This window comes from Drosophila serrata, unplaced genomic scaffold (assembly GCF_035046125.1).
Source record: "Drosophila serrata isolate PLE 108 unplaced genomic scaffold, ASM3504612v1 contig_382, whole genome shotgun sequence".
Taxonomy (NCBI): Eukaryota; Metazoa; Arthropoda; class Insecta; order Diptera; family Drosophilidae; genus Drosophila; species Drosophila serrata.
The window spans coordinates 5426548-5444339 of record NW_028257280.1 but is presented as its reverse complement, the minus strand read 5'-3'; the positions used below and the strand labels follow the sequence as shown (position 1 = coordinate 5444339).

Here is a 17792-nt window from a genome sequence, read left to right as displayed (position 1 = left end):
TTCCTCGCTGGTTGCAATTTCCCGCCGCTTCCCACTCGCATTTCCACCAGCCGTTGGTCATTAGCCGAGGCTGGAATCGGAACCCATTTTCTCTCTGTCCCCTCTCTACCTGCTTTTTGGTACGTGCCCGGCCAACTTTTCATGCACTTTGCCTGCTGTTAGCCGCTGCCTCTGTTGCTTCTTCTGCTTCTGTTGATTTTTCCACAGTTTTTCCGCTCCGCAGGCAATGTGAAATTTTTCACCGTAAACGTGACCATTGTCGCTCTGTGTGTTATATTGTTGTTGTTGCGGTGTTTGCCGCTTAATTAAATCGCCTAAGCACCTTGACCGATTTCGCATTCGGCGACCATCCGTCAGATACAACTGCGATACGAAAACTACAAGATACATTTGTGCAAATCACCGAAAAACATGTTTCGATCTCACTTACTGGGTCACACATATGTATGTCTGGATGACCAGCAGGAGAGCCGTTAAGTTGCCTTAAGCCTGATTTATTCCTGTTTTCCGAGAGTCTGATTTTATAGTTGAAATTAAATTTAATAGATTTCTACCTGAGGCATAGACCAGAAATTGCTAGAAGTTTAGGTTGGAAGCTTGGCCATGGATTAAATTGTAATTAAATGGCTTGACAAATGGCCGACTATAATTAATAAATTATACAAGTGGCTATTAAATTTGAAACTGAATTATTGCCATCATAAATTAAAGTCGATTGAAGGAGTATATACATATATATATATTTGAAATATGACTAGAATATGATGAATGTTATTCATAAAGTAGATATTTTAACTGAACTACTAATACTACTTTGTATCAATCAGCTTTGTACCAAATAATATGCCCAGAAACTACAAACACACATTTCGATGATAATCTAGTCAAACATACCTAATCCATTTATAATTTAAAGCCTATTTCATCCTCTTATGTCTGTTTACCCCAACATCATACTGATTTATTTAACAAATAAACAATATTCAAGCTGCACTGAATACTTATTAGTTCAGCAGAAGATTAAATAATCAACAAGTTCAGCTTTGAATTGTAACTTATTAAGCAAAGGAGCACTTCCTCTGACTACTAAGCCATATTTTTGCATATTTAAACTAATTTAAATGTTCTTTTAAAACAACAAATGCAGTTGAAGCTTCTCTCGAGACCAAAGGAACCATTGCCAAAGTAGCTGCCTCGTATTAAGTCTGTACCCTTTCAGAAACAACCTTATCTCTTGACAAGTACTTGCTTTGTAATTGCACGGAATGAAATGTCAGCAAACCTGCAGGCGAATCTCGAATCTTGAGAATCTTGATCCGTAGCAAAAGTTAGTTTTAGTTTCCAGTATACCGTTTCAAGGCCCGTTGCAATTAATGGGCCTGCCACTCCATTACCTGTGTACTTCATGGCTTACAGTTTACATCTAATTGGTTCGGGACCCCAAAAGAGCTGACAGATGCACGCCAGTTAACAGTATTAAATGTGTGTTCACGACTCGCATCTGACAGATACATTTCAACTTGTTGTTTATGTATGGAGAGTTTTGCATGGTGGGCTGACTTTGGCATTAAATAACAGGTTCTTCTTGCTGTTTGAGGAGCTAGTTTGGCTTAGATTTGGGTTGGGATTTAATAGTATATTTATTCTAAAAGCAGTTCTCTTAAAGATTTACCTACAGTCTTATCATATTCTAGTGTATTTCTACCAAGTGTACTCCCCACTTCGAATTGCTAAAATATGTATTTAATTTCTTGTTTTGACTTGAATTTATTTGCTCTGCTCTCTAGCGTTTCGAGGTGTCTCCGGAGTGCCGTGAACTCAATTATTTTTTGCAATTACTTTTTATGATTCTACAGTTTACAGTTGCTCCACCTCCAGAGGCCTTCCAGCTCGATTGGTTGGGATTGGATTGGGGCACACTCTGCTGCTGCTGCTGTGGAGTTTGGCCATGTCATCGAGGGTGTTTGTTCTGTGGAGGCGATGAATCAAGCTGGCCCCAATTGAAATGTCAGCACTCGACTCGAATCGACTCGAATCGAGTTGGATGGAGCGTTTAAAGCTGCAACTTGAGTGTTAGAAGAAGCTGACATAATCGCTGGTCCCCCCTGTGCTCCTCGGGAAGAATCGAGAAGCTTCAGTTCATTCGGAAGTGGGTCAGTGGCTGGCTTTTGGCCATGGAGCTATCTGTATATATGTGTGTTTGTAGCTGTATCCATCAGATACACGTATCGGGGAGCGTCATCTGCGCGACCAAACTTGGCCATTTGTGGGTTTGTTTTGCTAGTACTCGGCACTTGGTAGCTGTACCTATTGTGGCCGAAACCGGTTTCAGTTAAGAAGAGCTTTAAGTAAACGGCCAGAGTGGAGTTTATAAGCCCCGCTTTTATGGCCAATGTCCGTCGCGGTTCCTGGCACTCTGCCCTCGGGCGGGAAACCAGTTTTGTTTTCTTATTTTCTTCTTTTCCATTGCACTAAATAAATATACACTTTTCAGTCACGCTTAGCTAGAACATCTCCACCTCTTGAATGTCGTACTGCTCCTCCTCCTCCTCCTGCGTGTTACATTTGTTACAATCTTATGCAAATCGTAGACGCTTTTACCCCAACGACTAATGTCGATTTCGTGGCTTTATGTTGACTTCCGCTCGGCTTGTTTATGGGCCACAATTTGTTGACTTATTTATTTGAAAATCTGGCAGAAGTTGCACAACGATTTCCCACCGAGAAGTCGCTTAAGTGCAGACACTAAACCATGGAGTCATGCCACAGTTGGCTGCCTCGTCTCCAACCCCTTTTGTTTTTGCAGAGAGAGAAATCAGAATGTATTTTATACATTATTAAGAAGGCTTTACTATGTTTAAAAACCTTTATTGGGGATTTATTTAAGCATAAGATTTATTCTTCCTTTGTATTTATTACTGAAAAATACTGATAGGTATTGCATTCATTTCTCTCTGTGCGCCTAATTTACATTGCCAACTCTGTGGGCCAACTGGCTCAGTGACTCGACTTAACTTGGCTTGAACCGCCTGACTGGCTGACTGAATGACTGAATGACTGAATGACTGACTGAATGACTAACTGAGTGGCTGAGCGATTGCAGGCTGCCTCGCAGCATAGCAAATGTTGCACGACTCTCGCTGCCGTTTCTGTTTTTATTTTTCCGTTTCGGTTTCTGTGGACTTGTGTTGCTGTTGCTTTCAATGTGGTTGCCGTTTGTCGCGCCTTCGCCTCAATTCGGTGGTCTGGTGGTGCGGCCTGGTCTCTGGTCTGGTCTGGTCTGGTCTTTGGCAGTCAGGTCTGGCCCCGGGTTGGAGTGGAGTGTTTCGGCGTGTCTCTTGCGCCGCGCCAGTCAGTCGGTGGTGGAACGCAGACCCAGTCCCAAGTCTCTTCAAGCGGCAGCTTAAAACTGCAGGCCGTTGCGCGGTGCATTCATAATTGGATTTTGCGTCGTTTCTTCATATTCCATATCGATCTGTGTGATCTAGAATAATATTAATAATAATAATAAGTATGGAGAGTGCCCTGCCGGTGGCCGAGTTCCAGCAGATAAAGCTGCGTCCGGTGCCAAAGGTCAAGCGACGTGCCCCACAGCCGCCAGTGAGCCTCCGTTTGAAACAGAAAAATGTGCGAAAAATACCATTAAGTATCTTAAAAAGTGCCACCATAACTCACCAGACCCCTGAACCCAAAACCCCTCGAAAGAGGCACTGAACTTTCGCTCTCTGTAGAAACCAAAAAAAAATAAAGCAAGCCAAAAAGGGTGCAAGTGAAAAGTGAAAACAATGGCTTTTACTTGACGGAAAAAGGAGAGCAAAGCGTGGGAAGATTTCCCAGCAATCTTAACTGATCCTCGCTTGCCATTTTGGTTGGGAAAAGTCACAGTTTGAAGCAGATTTATATCAAATGGAAAGCCTTTTCATGTGTAGTTAACAAGACTGTTAATTGAATAATTAAAGAATTGTTTTTAAACTGGGAAGATCATGATTAACTATGAGAAGGGAATAGGGCTCGACAAATTAATTATAATTGATCTGAAAATGAGCTTGAAAGTAGTAAATAACAACATTTAAGTAATCACGAAACCCACTTAAATAATTAAAAAGAAATTACAGTTTCAAGAAGATAGCAAACATTTAAACAAATTAATTACTATGGCAATCATCTTATTATGTTTAATATGTATAATCGAAGCCTTTAAGTTATAAACATATCTTATTAATTATTTCCATATTCCTTTACAGACTTCAGCCACCACAAAGACAACAACTCTCACCACTCCGGCCAAGTTATATGGCAAGGATCTGAGTGAGTATGATGATGTGGATGTGGAGAGCCTGCTGGCCCAGCTCTCGCCCGAGGAGATAACCATACTGGCCAAAGAAGTTGATCCCGATGTGAGTTCATAAATATATTTTAAAAAGCTCCAACTTAATACCTACCTTTACTCTCCACAGGACAACTTCCTGCCGCCAGATCAGCGCTGCGGTTATGAGTGCACCAAGGAAGCCACCGGACCGCTGAATCGCAAGCAGCTAATCGAGCACATCAATAAGCAGGCTATCGAGACTCCGGATGAGCCGGAATTCGAGCCTTTTGTGCAGGGCAAGGTGCGCGGCAAGAAGTGGGTGCCACCGCCAAGGGATGCCCGCGAGATCGAGGCCGAGGAACAAATCGCCATCGATATGGGCGAGGAGTATGAGCATGCTCTGAACGATGCCACGCAGGAGGAGATTATCGATTTGGCTGCCATCCTAGGCTTCCATTCGATGATGAACCAGGACCAGTACCACGCCTCGTTGCTCAACAAGGGCCAGCCTGTGGGCCTGGGCTGGGATGGCATCACAAAGTCCACCCAGCAGAAGCTCTTCCCCATGGATCCGCCCAACAGCACAGATGTGGAGGAGTCCATTAAGCGGGTCAAGGACGATGACTCCAAGCTGATTGACCTCAACTTGAACAACATTAAGGTTCCTATCGAGGATTATAAAGTTTGTGAAAGTTATTTGAAATGTTTTCTTTGTTCCGCAGAACATCTCGGACGAGAAGCTCGAACAATTGTTTGCCGCACTGCCTCAGAACGAACATCTGGAAGTCCTCTCGCTGACAAATGTCGGCCTCACCGACAAGACAGCCCTCCTGCTGGCCGAGGCCATTGAGAAGAGCAAAACCCTGAGAGTATTAAATGTTGAGACCAACTTCATCAGTCCGCCTGTGATTGTTAAGCTGGTGCAAGCCCTGCTCAAGTGCCACACCATTGAGGAGTTCAGGGCCTCCAATCAGGTGAGTGGAGTGGAGTTTTGAGTTATGAATTAGTATACTTAATATGCATTGTCCTTCCCCAGCGATCTGCGGTGCTGGGCAACAAGATCGAGATGGAGATCACCGACTTGGTGGAGAAGAACTCGTCGCTGCTGCGCCTTGGTTTGCATCTGGAGTTCAACGACGCCCGCCACCGAGTGGCCGCGCATTTGCAGCGCAACATCGACAGAAGTAAGTTGAGCTTTCAGGATGTTGCCAGCATTTCCAGCATCGGATCAGCGTTGGTTCCGCGTCGTTTCGCTCCTTCTCCCCTTACCCTTTTCCGATAGGCTTAGGTTTTTCTTCTTATTGACCGAGTGTTGCCTCCACCCACGCGTTTAGGTGAATTGCAACAAGGTATGTCAAGCGTCATCAGCACCACCACCACCACCACCACCGCCACTGCTTGCACATCGTCACAGCTACCATCATGCAGCAATCAGTCAGTCATCACTCATCCTGACCCCACTTCAACTTCTGCCGGGGCAGCCAAGGAGCTATCGCCCACGCGGGTGAAGAGCCTTGCTGCCTTCGAGAAGTTCATCAAGGCGCGCACCTGGACTAATCCGGCAGAAACTGTTACTCATGACTTGCCACCTGCAGGGCGCCTTGTGCGCAATCTTCAGGCTGGAACTGGAGCTGGAGCCGAGAAGAAGATCTGAATGCGAGTCGCCCCGTTTTGGGTAACCAAGCTCCTCGTCGTTGTCGTTGTCTTACCCCCGTTACCCTACTCTTCTCTTACTTTTCTCTGTATCTATCTTGTGTCTGGTAACCAGGTAAACCGTTCTTCGCCTCCATCTGCCTCTCATCAATGCTCCAGATTTGTCCAGTTCAGTCTTAACCCCATCGTGCTCCATTCTCACATCGTCTCACCAGCCTACGTTGCGTTCTCGTTGTCGTTCACCAGTTCACGTTCACGTTCACGTTCACGTTTCGTTATCGTTCGTTCTCACCTGTCGTTGGGGATTATCGTACCCTGGTTAGGCATATCATAAGTTGTTTTTAGATTGGATTAAGGTGGTTATTTTAGAAAAGAATACATTTAAATTTACATACATTCTATATAATGTAAGTGGGTTCAGTACTACGTACATATATCATTCTTCCACGTCCACGGCAATGCTAACCCATGCGTTATCCCTTAGAATAGAGTCAAGGATCTCGCTCTAGAAAGGATCCTGCTGTGTAATATTCTACGCCTGCCCCCTGCTGTTGTTCTCGTTCTCTCTCTCTCTCTCTTGTCTCTTGTAATTACCATAGTGACTCCTAGCCAATGAAAAGAAGAACATTAACCAATTATCCACTTGTCTGTGTTGTAAAAAACTCAACTCTTGAACTCAAAAAACACCCCCTCCACCGACAACAGTCTTCCGCGTTCAGAAACTCAAGCCCAATCTGCCGAAGCTGATCCTGCCCGGCAACATGGAGATTGAGCGGGATCTGGTGTCCTATCACCGTTCGGCTACACCCTCTCCATCGCCATCACCATCGCCCCAGCCACGGGCGGACTACGAAGTGGAAGAGGATCCCGATAATATGGTAATCCGTGGCGGCGGCGAAGCCTTCGATCCGGAATTCGACCCGGACAACATGGTGGTGCCGGGCAGTCGCTCTGTGACACCCAACTACGATGATGAGGGCGTCTACCAAGCGCACATGTGAGTGAAGAGTGCCACACCACAGCCACTGGAGACACTCTGAACCACTCTGAGCCACAGTAAACCACAACTTCGAGCCATGTACAGACAGTCATCTGATCCATCTGATTCCCTATTTCGTCTCATTGGTTGCGTAACCTCGATGTTGTCGCTGTTGAACACACACACACTCTGGATGATGATCTTGCAGACCAAGAATTTTGTACATATTCCCAACCATGAAAGTGGAGATCAAAGCCACAAAAGAATATTAGTTTCATTGTGATTACTTTTCATAGCAAAATAGGAATCAAAAGTATCTGATATCAAGTTTTAAAGTTGGCTTAATTAATGTTGTATATATAAAAGATTTATAAACATTTTATTTTGCTATGAAAAGTAATCAAAAGTAAACTAAAACTTGGCTATATCTATTTGTCATGTGTGCAGAAACCGGAAACAGATTCCCAGCACACAAAACTCCGTGTTATTATCTGTTTTCCATGTCGTCGTTGTCAGTCGCTTTTCGAAACCTTGTATATAATATATATTCAAGCCACGATCACGATCACGATCCTATATCATTCAGTTCAGATGCGTGCTATTAACCCACACACACCCGGCACACCCACACTCCCATGCACACTCTCATTTGCAGCACTCTCTCTCTTTGTGTGTGTTTTGTATCTTTGTATCTTTCTATCTCAACACGAAAAGAATGTCCCTCCAATGAAATACGACATCAGCCAAAACGATTCAGAATATCAGTTTTCAGTTATTTTCAAAACAGTCATTTTTATATATTTTGTATACTCCTTTTGTGTTTTGTCTTTATCACCTTTTGTTTCTCTTTCTCTTCCCCTTTCTCTGTTTCTTTCTTTCGTCTCGTTTACAGTAAGAAAAGATCTTGAGTTGCGACTGCAGTTCAGATTTTTCAATAATCTGCATAGAAAGTCGACAAGAATTCAATAAGCGCAGACCAGAAAGCAAAGCAACTAAAACTAAACCATTTTTAAAGCGTTTTGTAATCTAAAACCCAAGAAACCGAAGAAAAAACAAAAACAGAAGCACATAACAACGAAAGAACGTGTATATTATAATATGTCTATATGAAAAGAAGAAGGAAGCAGGAGCAGAAGTTTAAGCTAAAGATATAATAATGCAGCCACCGAGCTAGCCACATAACTATCTATCTATAACTCTAGAGAGACTTAACTAAGCAAGAAGCAAACTGAAACCAAAAGAGAAACGAAGTGAAAATATCAAATATATATATATATATATATACATATACCAAAAAACATATCTATATCGATAAAGCGCAGATCGAACCCCCTCACGAGCACTTGTACAGGTGTGAAGTGAGTTGTGTTCGGAGTCGAGGCCCCTTCTATATAATCCAGCAGAAATCGTTTTTAGGCGTGTCACGTGTATAATAATCTATAACGCTTAACACAGGTATCTATACAAAAATTCAACGGATATTCTTCCCCTCAACTTCTACTTCTTCTTTTCTTCTGCTAACTTGAAAAATTTTTGCCAGCAAAAAACAATAATAACCAAAGTTTCCCAATTAGTAACTACTTAGCACTCTGCTATATATGGCTTCGATATATATATATATACAGATTATAATGAGCTTATGCCGATGCAATTAGAGTTTAGAGCCTTCAAAGTGCATTTGGCTGATTGTTTGCATAAATCGATATGCATATATATAGATGATATCGATCACACACTGACTGTAAACTAAACAAAGATCTTTTCCAATGCCCTTGCAAGAATTAAAACTATTTACTATTGTAAACTTCCGTTACCTCTAAATTTTAATTGCACGAGTGCCACAGAATATTCAAAAATTGAAAAATATTTAATGAAAAATTAACAATTTGTACCCTTTCAGGGTAATATAATTTCAATCATATATTCTTGATCAGGATCTAAGGCATTTATTGTTATAAGTTGACTTTAAAAATGCATTTTTCAAACCACTTCAATTTCTGTGGCACCCCTGAATAACCTTTGAATTTTTAATAAATACAAATAAATTCTGGTAATTTATATTAGGCTGTCTCAAAGTCTGGGTATTTTTAAAATATTTTAATCAAATATAATTAAACTAAATTTGCAAGGGTATTATTTAACAGCTTCGGTTTGTTCGAAGCTAGAATTCCTCTTGTGTTATTTACTTAACCCACTGATCAGGCCCATAAAACACTCAAGCATTTAGCATCCGAAATTGTCGTTTATGTTGTGCCTCATTTTGTATAATATTATATTTTTATTGTTTATTAATCCTACATACCGCATGTCTTTTGCCTTTATTTACACCCTTTTGGCATGTCTCCATTAATAACAAGAACAAACCATTTGCATGTTTTGTGTAAACCAGATCAGAACGCGATCCACAACACACTCACACACCTCCCAGACACCTGCACCGGAGTGAGCTAATTCCAAGGCTCTAATAAAGTTCTCTTCGTGTATTAGGAATTAAACTGCGATGTATGATCTAAGAGAGTCCTCCCCCCAGATCCGAGTGTCAAAAGTAGAGCGAAAGTAGAAGAAACCCATCATAACAAGCATAGATTTTATGATTCAATAAGACCAACCATCAAGTAATAACAGCAGCAGCAGCAAAGCAACATCAACACCATCGATAAGAAGAGCCATGAAAACTACACATAGTTATAAATAATACAGATATCGAAAAAATGTGTAGTGCAGAGTTCGGCGCAGATGAACATTCAGTTGGTACCCTTCTTCTGTCTCTAAGTACTTGTTGTTTGGATCTGCCGCTGAGAAAAAATTAAAGAAAACCTCATTAACTAACCTCGATTAATCCGTTTACCCCTAAAAATGCTTCCAGCTAACTGAAAGTTAAACTTAAGTAAAAAGAAAAACCCAGAAACTGGGGGACCCTTGACTTGAATGTTGTACCCGTGCTACTGTTGATTGATTATTGACTTGACTTGACTTTTAACTAACATTGAAAACTAAAATTGTTGAATCCCTTTCTATATATATTACACACACTTTTGTCACCACCTTTTGACTAATGCCAAATGTTTTTTGTTTCTCTTCTCTTCCGAACAAAAAAAAAACAAACCTACCTTGATCCTTGCTCTCTGTGTCGTCTACAGTACGTGTGAAACGCCTGAACCAGCGTAAATAAAAAGACAAACAAATAAATAAATAAATCAAAAAGCGAAATATAGCAGCAACCAACCAACAACAAACAACAACAACAACATGCCACCACCCCAAGAACCACAACAATCAAGCAGAAAGAAAGCCATCAATAAATGTGTGTGCGTGTGCGTTATTTTGCTTGTTTTGTTTGTCCAACAACAAATATAAAACGCTCGATTAATTAAAATGAATTAACAAAAGCAAATCCAGCAGAAAACCAACAACCAGAAACCACAACACCACCACGAACAGCAGCAGCAACAACAAAAGATTTATATGTTTAATATCCCCAAAAAACTCAATATGTTCTATGTTTCATCCCCGAACCAATCCAACAATCCACCAAAAAACAACAACCAGCTGTGAACTAACACCGAAGAATGACATGTGTGAGACATGAAGTACGTAAAGTATTTTATTTTTTTGTACTTGCTAAATAATAAGCAAATAAATTAAGTTATAAGAGAATATATATGTATGATGATGATGTGTCATAAAATGAATTTCACAATTTAAGGTAATCTGAAGTAAGATTTATGTAAGTCAATAGTTTAACTTTTGATTATACTATATATTATCAGGGTTTAATTAAAGCTTAACTACAGAAGCAAACTTACAAACTTATACAAATTTTGAAGGGGATTGCATGTTAATATTGAGTATTAAGTATTAGGTCTAGAAATATAACGAATTTGTACCTAAATCTTCGAAAATTTTGAGATAGTATTCTTCAAAAAGTTTTGTTTAATAGAGTCTGTAATAATTACAAAGAATGGATTTAATAGATTAGCTCCTTTTAAAAAAAGGTTTAACGTAATATAGATAAATATTAAGGAAAAGAAAATAAGATAATTCAAATTTAATTAAAAAAGAATAGGATTCACTCTGTGCGATATTAATTTAGTATGTACAAAGTCCAATATAAAAACAATATAATTAGGGCCATACGACTTATTTCTCACTCGTATCGTTATTATCATATTTTGATACAACACCTTTAAGTCATTATTGAATATCTCCAGATATGCATTCAAGCACCTCAAGTTAGCACCTAAGATTCCTTGGTGACCCCGTCAGCAAAATAAGTGTCAATTTTAGCGCTCTTCTTGCCAAGATTGTACGAAAATAGATCCTAACTGGGTGGATAAATATTTAAGCAATGGGAAATCTGGTTAGCGACCCTGGTTAGCTGTTAGCTACTAGCTCTCCTAGGTTAGCTTTAAGCAAACGGCGACGCCTCTGCGTGGACACTGTCAAGTGTGTTCAACTTTGTTGCCACGTCTTGGGGTATAGGGAGTTTGCTTCACTGTTTGATGTTGATTCCCCTAGCAAATGTGGAATTCATTGAGAATATCTTACTAATCCTGGTTTGTGTGTATATTTTACAGTTGGACGTCAGCGACGCATGGGACATCTGAGCAGGAATTACACCATTGGCGTCTGGCAATAGTAGGATTCATCGCTGGAGTCACCACTATATACTATCCCCCAAAAAAGAAACTATAATTGTTCATGCGGTTTTCGTTCAGTGTTTGTTGCGTTCTTCAGATGATTGATTGCTGATGATTTTCAATTTGAGTTTTGTGTTCGGTTAACACCATATAAGCTTATAATCATTTGTTTGTTACGAGTTTAGGCGAATGTTCATTGTCATACACACACACACACACGCGACTTTCTTCTATATGATATATGTTGTGTGGCGGCAGCTAAAGTAATTCTTTCCTTAAGCAAATTCTTCACATTTACGCTGCAGCTTCACGCACGCCCTCTGCGCCGATCATTTTTATTTTATGTTCGATTTTAATTTTAATTTTTAATCGACTCTGTCCTTTGTTTTTTATTTTATCCCCTGGATGGGGTAATGTTTCACACAACTTTTAGTTTTAGTCGTGTTTAAATGCACAGGATACATGATACACACACCACATACACATAATACTTATACACACACACACTATATATATATGATACATATATAGCCATGGTCTCTGAAACAATTTACTGCTACTATTGAATTATGAAAACAAAACAAAAAAAAAATGCTTAAACATAAATTTAACTTATGGTTAAACATACACACAACATAAAACTGAGAAACAAACAATTGTATAATGTAAAATGATATATATCTTACTTTATATATATATACATATATGACATAATGCAATGCTTTTAAAATACAATTTTTAAAAATCATGTAAAAACATTTAAAATTAAATAAACAAAAAAAAAATACAAAAACTACAAAAAATATTTCACATTGCCTTTGTTGATTTGTAGCGGAAGGAAAAGCTGTGGGGGAAGGAAATTGTGTTTCTAGTAAATCTCGAATTACTATAATTATTATGATATTTTTAAATAATAATATTTACTATATATTATAAAATTGTTAAACTACGAAAAGAGAAAGAGAGCGAGAGAAAAGCGAGGATACATCTTTTGCCTTGACACCGATATTGTGACAGAATAACAATAAATCTTGTGTGTTTGGCCCACGCACAAGAAGATCCTTTGTTATTTTCGCAATTTTAAGAAGTGCACGGCTTGTTATCAATTAATTTAAACTAAAAACTGTCCAGAAGATAATTTTTGTTCATATTTAACTTTGATTGTAAGTTCTAACATTGAAAACTTCGCAAATCTAAAAGTTGCTTTCGTCAGCGAGAGAATAATATCATCTTAAAATAGCCAGACTTCCTTTCCGCTTGGTAATCTTAGTTAACTAGAAAAAGATAGGGAAAGATTACATACAGTAGCCGCCTTAGATATCAGATTATATCTAAGTAACCGAAAAAAACACATTTCCACACTCATCACTTTCGATTATTATTCAGAGCTCTTCAATCCCAAGTGGAGGAAACTGTCACTGCTCTAATCACAGCTGGGGGAATGGATAACTGTGAACATCAATATTTGCTTGGGGTGAATAAGTAGTGCACACTCGATTATCGGATATTCTTCACAGATCACGCCTGATTAATGGAAAAATTCCGATTATCAATCGGGGACACTTGTGCCAGTTGACAGGTGGCGAACGTGGGCCAAGGGGGTCGGCGCTACCTGGCCATTGTGGCGATCAGTTAGCCGCCGTGTTTATGGAGGCGCTGTGGATATAACTGAAAGACACAACCTGTATCCCGCTCCCACACACGACACGCGTCGGGGTCTGGGCAAACAGCATCCGGGAGATAAGAGCGCGTGACGCAGCCACCGGAGCATCAGGTTGCGGCGACGTGTCCGCCCCATCAGTTCGACCAGAGATCTACGCCCAGAATGTCCACGCTGGAGAACGAGGTGACCTTCCGGAAGCAGGCGGAGGTCAGCCAGAGTCTGGAGGCGCAGTTTCAGGACAGCAATGCCTCCACGGATTTTATTTTAATCACCGATCATCGCACCTCCAAGAGCAAGAGTCTCGAGCAGCTGGAGGCCACTAAGGAGTCGGAAGATGGCTCATCCTGTTGCTCTCGCTATGCCCGGAACATTTTCCGGATGAAGACCCTTAAGCGGCGATTGCCCTTCCTCACCTGGCTGCCGCATTATAATTCCCGGGATTGTATCGGCGATCTGATAGCCGGATTTACGGTGGGTCTCACCGTAATACCCCAGGGATTGGCCTACTCGGGCGTGGTCGGTCTGCCACCGGAGGTGAGTAACTCTTACAAGAGAACGCGTTATTTTTTATACCTCTTTCTCATATATCATTGAGGGGTTTCATAATGGATTTGATATGAGTAAAATCTTATTTTCAACACCTTAAATGTATCAATTCTCGGGTTTTGGATTGGTATATCAAGAAACTTAAATGTTTTCCCATTAAATTAGCAAGTTGAAAGAAGTGGAAAAGCACCGAGATAGCTTTAAAGTGACAACTTGATCAGTGATCTTAAGTGCGCGACAGGTGAAGCAGCTTTACGGAAGATAAAGTTTGAGAACTACTATAAAAAAATGAAGACAACTTCAAGTGAAGGTCCTTTAAAAAATTATATAAATATATACAGTGATAGTGTTAAATATAATAGTTTAAAAAAAATATTAAAACTTGTTCAATAACCTATAAAAAAATAATAATCATTGCATAATAGAAACAAATAATTCCTATAAGATATTCAAAAATTAACATTTAATTCTAATTTTCCCTATCACCAGTACGGTCTCTATGGCTCCTTTATGGGCTGCTTTGTCTATGTCCTTTTGGGCACCTGCAAGGACAGCACCATTGGCAGTACGGCAGTGGCCTCCCTGATGACTTTTCAGTTCGCCCAAGGCTCCTGGCAAAGATCCGTGCTCCTGACCTTTCTTACCGGCATCATTGAGATTTTTATGGCCATCTTCAAGCTGGGCTGTTTGGTGGAGTTCGTATCGGGTCCAGTGAGTGCAGGATTTACCAGTGCCGTGGCTCTCATAGTTTCCACCTCCCAAATGAGATCCATGCTGGGTGTTAAAAGTGATGGCGGATCCTTTCTGGCCACCTGGATCAGCATGTTCCGGGATATCGAGAATGTACGAGTGGCAGACACTGTTCTTGGTTTCGGATGTGTCGTCCTGCTGCTAGCCATGAAAAGTATGGGAAAACTTGCCATTGGCCCCAAGGATGAGTCCCAGAGGAGTAGCTTCCAGCGTGTTTTCAACCATGTCATCAAGTTCTTCTCCACATCGAGGAATGCCTCTGTTGTGATTGTATTCACGCTGATCACCATGCATTTGGAGGCTCAAGGAACGAATCCTTTTCGACTCACAGGAAAAATACCCAAAGGAATGCCTACTCCTTCGCTGCCACCCTTTTTCATTGAGGCCCAGCCGGGTAATGAAACGGCTGGGATACCACCTGTGCCGGGACAGAACTTCCTGGAAATGGTACAGAGCATGGGCTATGGACTCCTGATTGTGCCTCTGATGGCTCTCCTGGAAACCATGTCCGTTTGCAAAGCCTTTGCCAAGGGAAAGCAGATCGATATCACTCAGGAAATGATTGCTTGTGGAGTGGGCAATATTGCCACCTCAATGTTCTCGGGATATCGATGCAATGGTGGACTGGCCCGTTCGGCAGTGAACAATGCCAGTGGCTGTCGCACCAATATGTCCAACCTATACATTGGTGTCATAGTTGTCCTTGCTCTGAACTTCCTTACCGATTACTTTGCGTTTATTCCCAAGGCGGTGCTGGCGGCTATCATCATATCGGCGGTGATTTTCCAGGTTCAATACCAAGTCGTCACACCCATGTGGCGCAGTAAACGTGAGTACAGAAATCATATTCATTAAATATATAGTTTCTGTAAAGGATAATGATTTTACAGGCTCCGATCTAGTCCCTGGCATCTTGGCCTTTATCACCTGCTTGGTGCTGCCCCTGGAAATTGGCATTATGGTGGCCATTGGCGTGAATCTACTCTTCATTCTTTACTATGCAGCTCGTCCTAAGGTCACGCTGGAACAATTGGAAACCCAGCAAGGCATTCGCTTTGTAAAGATCACCCCTGATCGGTGTCTGATCTTTCCCTCTGTGGAGTTTGTACGTAATATGGTGCTCAAATCGGGCAGTAAAACCACCCAGCCGGTGGTCATCGATTGCACCTATATCTATGCAGCAGATTTCACCGCTGCCAAGGTGATTGCCTCCATGGTGGAAGACTTTCGGCGTCGCCACCAAAAGATCATCTTCTTCAACCTTAAGCCAAGTGTGGTCAGTGTCTTTGAGGGTCTGAACACAAAGCTGGTGCTGTGCTACAACACTCATGCCCTGGCTCAGGAACTTCGACCTGATGAGCCTGACCTTTCGAGATCCGTGGACTCCTTGGATCACGCAGAGTCTGGTAATGGCACTAGTGAGTGCGTCAGCATGGCCAGTACATTGTCTCTGGCCAGAAGTTAGTCAGTTAAGTTAGTTTAGTTATCTACATGTATATTAATTATTATAAATAAAAACATAGAAATGAAAGTCAAAGTACATTGTATAATATATTAAATCGACAATTTTTAATATGTCAAATTTTTAGGCTACATCTTTTTCAATGTTTTCAAATATCAACTCTAAGCCAAAAATGCACTAGTTTTTAAAGAGTTTACAAATCTGCATTTCCTGATGCTGTTAAAAGATTCTGACTAAAATAATAATAATCTGAAAAATGGTATAAAAACAGGCAATTATTTTAAATAATCAGTGTTTTTCACACATCATAATTAAGCCAAAAATGTGTTTATTTCAATTTGAAAAGAGGTTCTGTGCTAACTTATATAGCGCCAACAAATCTGCATAGTCAGTTTTAGAATTTAAAAAATTCAATTTTTTGCCAAATTTGTACAATTTTAACGATGTAACCCCTTATAAAATTTTCAAAATTTGTAAAAAATTAAATTTTATCCAGACATAGCTAGATCGATTCAACTGTTCATTCTGATCAAGAATATATATGATTTATAGGGTCGGAAATGATTCCTGCATTGTGTTATAAGCTTCTGAAAAATAGTTAAACCCTAAAAAAGGTATAAAAACGGGCAATTTTTAAAAATAATCAGTGTTTTTTAAACTTCATCATTAAGCCAAAAATGCATAAATTTCAATTCGGAGAGCTGTTCTGTGCTAGTTTTTAAGGCAATAACAAATCTGCGTACTGCGTTTCCTGATGCTGTTAAAAGATTCTGACTAAAATAATAATAATCTGAAAAATGGTATAAAAACAGGCAATTATTTTAAATAATCAGTGTTTTTCACACATCATAATTAAGCCAAAAATGTGTTTATTTCAATTCGAAAAGAGGTTCTGTGCTAATTTTAATAGCGCCAACAAATCTGCATACCCAGTTTTAGAATTTAAAAAATTCAATTTTTTGCCAAATTTGTACAATTTTAACGATGTAACCGCTTATAAAATTTTCAAAATTTTTAAAAAATTAAATTTTATCCAGACATGGCTAGATCGATTCAGCTGTTCATTCTGATCAAGAATATATATGATTTATAGGGTCGGAAATGATTCCTTCATTGTGTTATAAGCTTCTGAAAAATAGTTAAACCCTAAAAAAGGTATAAAAACGGGCAATTTTTAAAAATAATCAGTGTTTTTTAAACTTCATCATTAAGCCAAAAATGCATAAATTTCAATTCGGAGAGCTGTTCTGTACTTGTTTTTAAGGCACTAACAAATCTGCGTACTGCGTTTCCTGATGCTGTTAAAAGATTCTGACTAAAATAATAATAATCTGAAAAATGGTATAAAAACAGGCAATTATTTTAAATAATCAGTGTTTTTCACACATCATAATTAAGCCAAAAATGTGTTTATTTCAATTCGAAAAGAGGTTCTGTGCTAATTTTAATAGCGCCAACAAATCTGCATACCCAGTTTTAGAATTTAAAAAATTCAATTTTTTGCCAAATTTGTACAATTTTAACGATGTAACCCCTTATAAAATTTTCAAAATTTTTAAAAAATTAAATTTTATCCAGACATGGCTAGATCGATTCAGCTGTTCATTCTGATCAAGAATATATATGATTTATAGGGTCGGAAATGATTCCTTCATTGTGTTATAAGCTTCTGAAAAATAGTTAAACCCTAAAAAAGGTATAAAAACGGGCAATTTTTAAAAATAATCAGTGTTTTTTAAACTTCATCATTAAGCCAAAAATGCATAAATTTCAATTCGGAGAGCTGTTCT

General features: G+C 39.7%; 2 protein-coding genes across 51 annotated transcripts in view; both read left to right on the top strand.

The window, feature by feature from the left end:
• tmod (tropomodulin) overlaps positions 1-12384 on the top strand; it is a 62217-nt gene extending 49833 nt beyond the window's left edge. For 13 of the 50 annotated variants that reach the window (XM_086840647.1, XM_086840651.1, XM_086840649.1 and 10 more), the window contains 6 exons: positions 4245-4397; positions 4458-4970; positions 5032-5283; positions 5346-5493; positions 6668-6959; positions 7834-8181. In XM_086840647.1, coding sequence (XP_086696773.1) covers positions 4245-4397; positions 4458-4970; positions 5032-5283; positions 5346-5493; positions 6668-6959; positions 7834-7849 — 1374 coding nt within the window. In that variant the 3' untranslated portion in view covers positions 7850-8181. Of the gene's footprint in view, positions 1-3152; positions 3628-4244; positions 4398-4457; positions 4971-5031; positions 5284-5345; positions 5494-5643; positions 5978-6667; positions 6960-7833; positions 8182-9428; positions 9693-10081; positions 10233-11518 lie in introns of those variants that run through there. The other 37 variants (XM_086840659.1, XM_086840662.1, XM_086840664.1 and 34 more) reach the window with 8 other exon arrangements.
• A 629-nt stretch (positions 12385-13013) lies between these two features.
• Positions 13014-16077, top strand: LOC110186617 (sodium-independent sulfate anion transporter). The gene is made up of 3 exons (XM_020955852.2): positions 13014-13778; positions 14280-15369; positions 15431-16077. The coding sequence occupies exons 1-3, from the start codon at positions 13407-13409 to the stop codon at positions 16003-16005; spliced, it is 2037 nt and encodes a 678-aa protein (XP_020811511.2). The 5' UTR covers positions 13014-13406; the 3' UTR covers positions 16006-16077.
• The last annotated feature ends 1715 nt before the right edge of the window (positions 16078-17792 follow it).

What these genes read in the sequence shown, in the direction of transcription:
- LOC110186617 (XM_020955852.2), top strand. Translation starts at nt 13,407, where the DNA reads ATGTCCACGCTGGAGAACGAGGTGACCTTCCGGAAGCAGGCGGAGGTC. An exon ending in TGGTCGGTCTGCCACCGGAG is followed by an intron (nt 13,779 to 14,279) that starts GTGAGTAACTCT and finishes CCCTATCACCAG; the next exon opens with TACGGTCTCTATGGCTCCTT. An exon ending in ACCCATGTGGCGCAGTAAAC is followed by an intron (nt 15,370 to 15,430) that starts GTGAGTACAGAA and finishes ATGATTTTACAG; the next exon opens with GCTCCGATCTAGTCCCTGGC.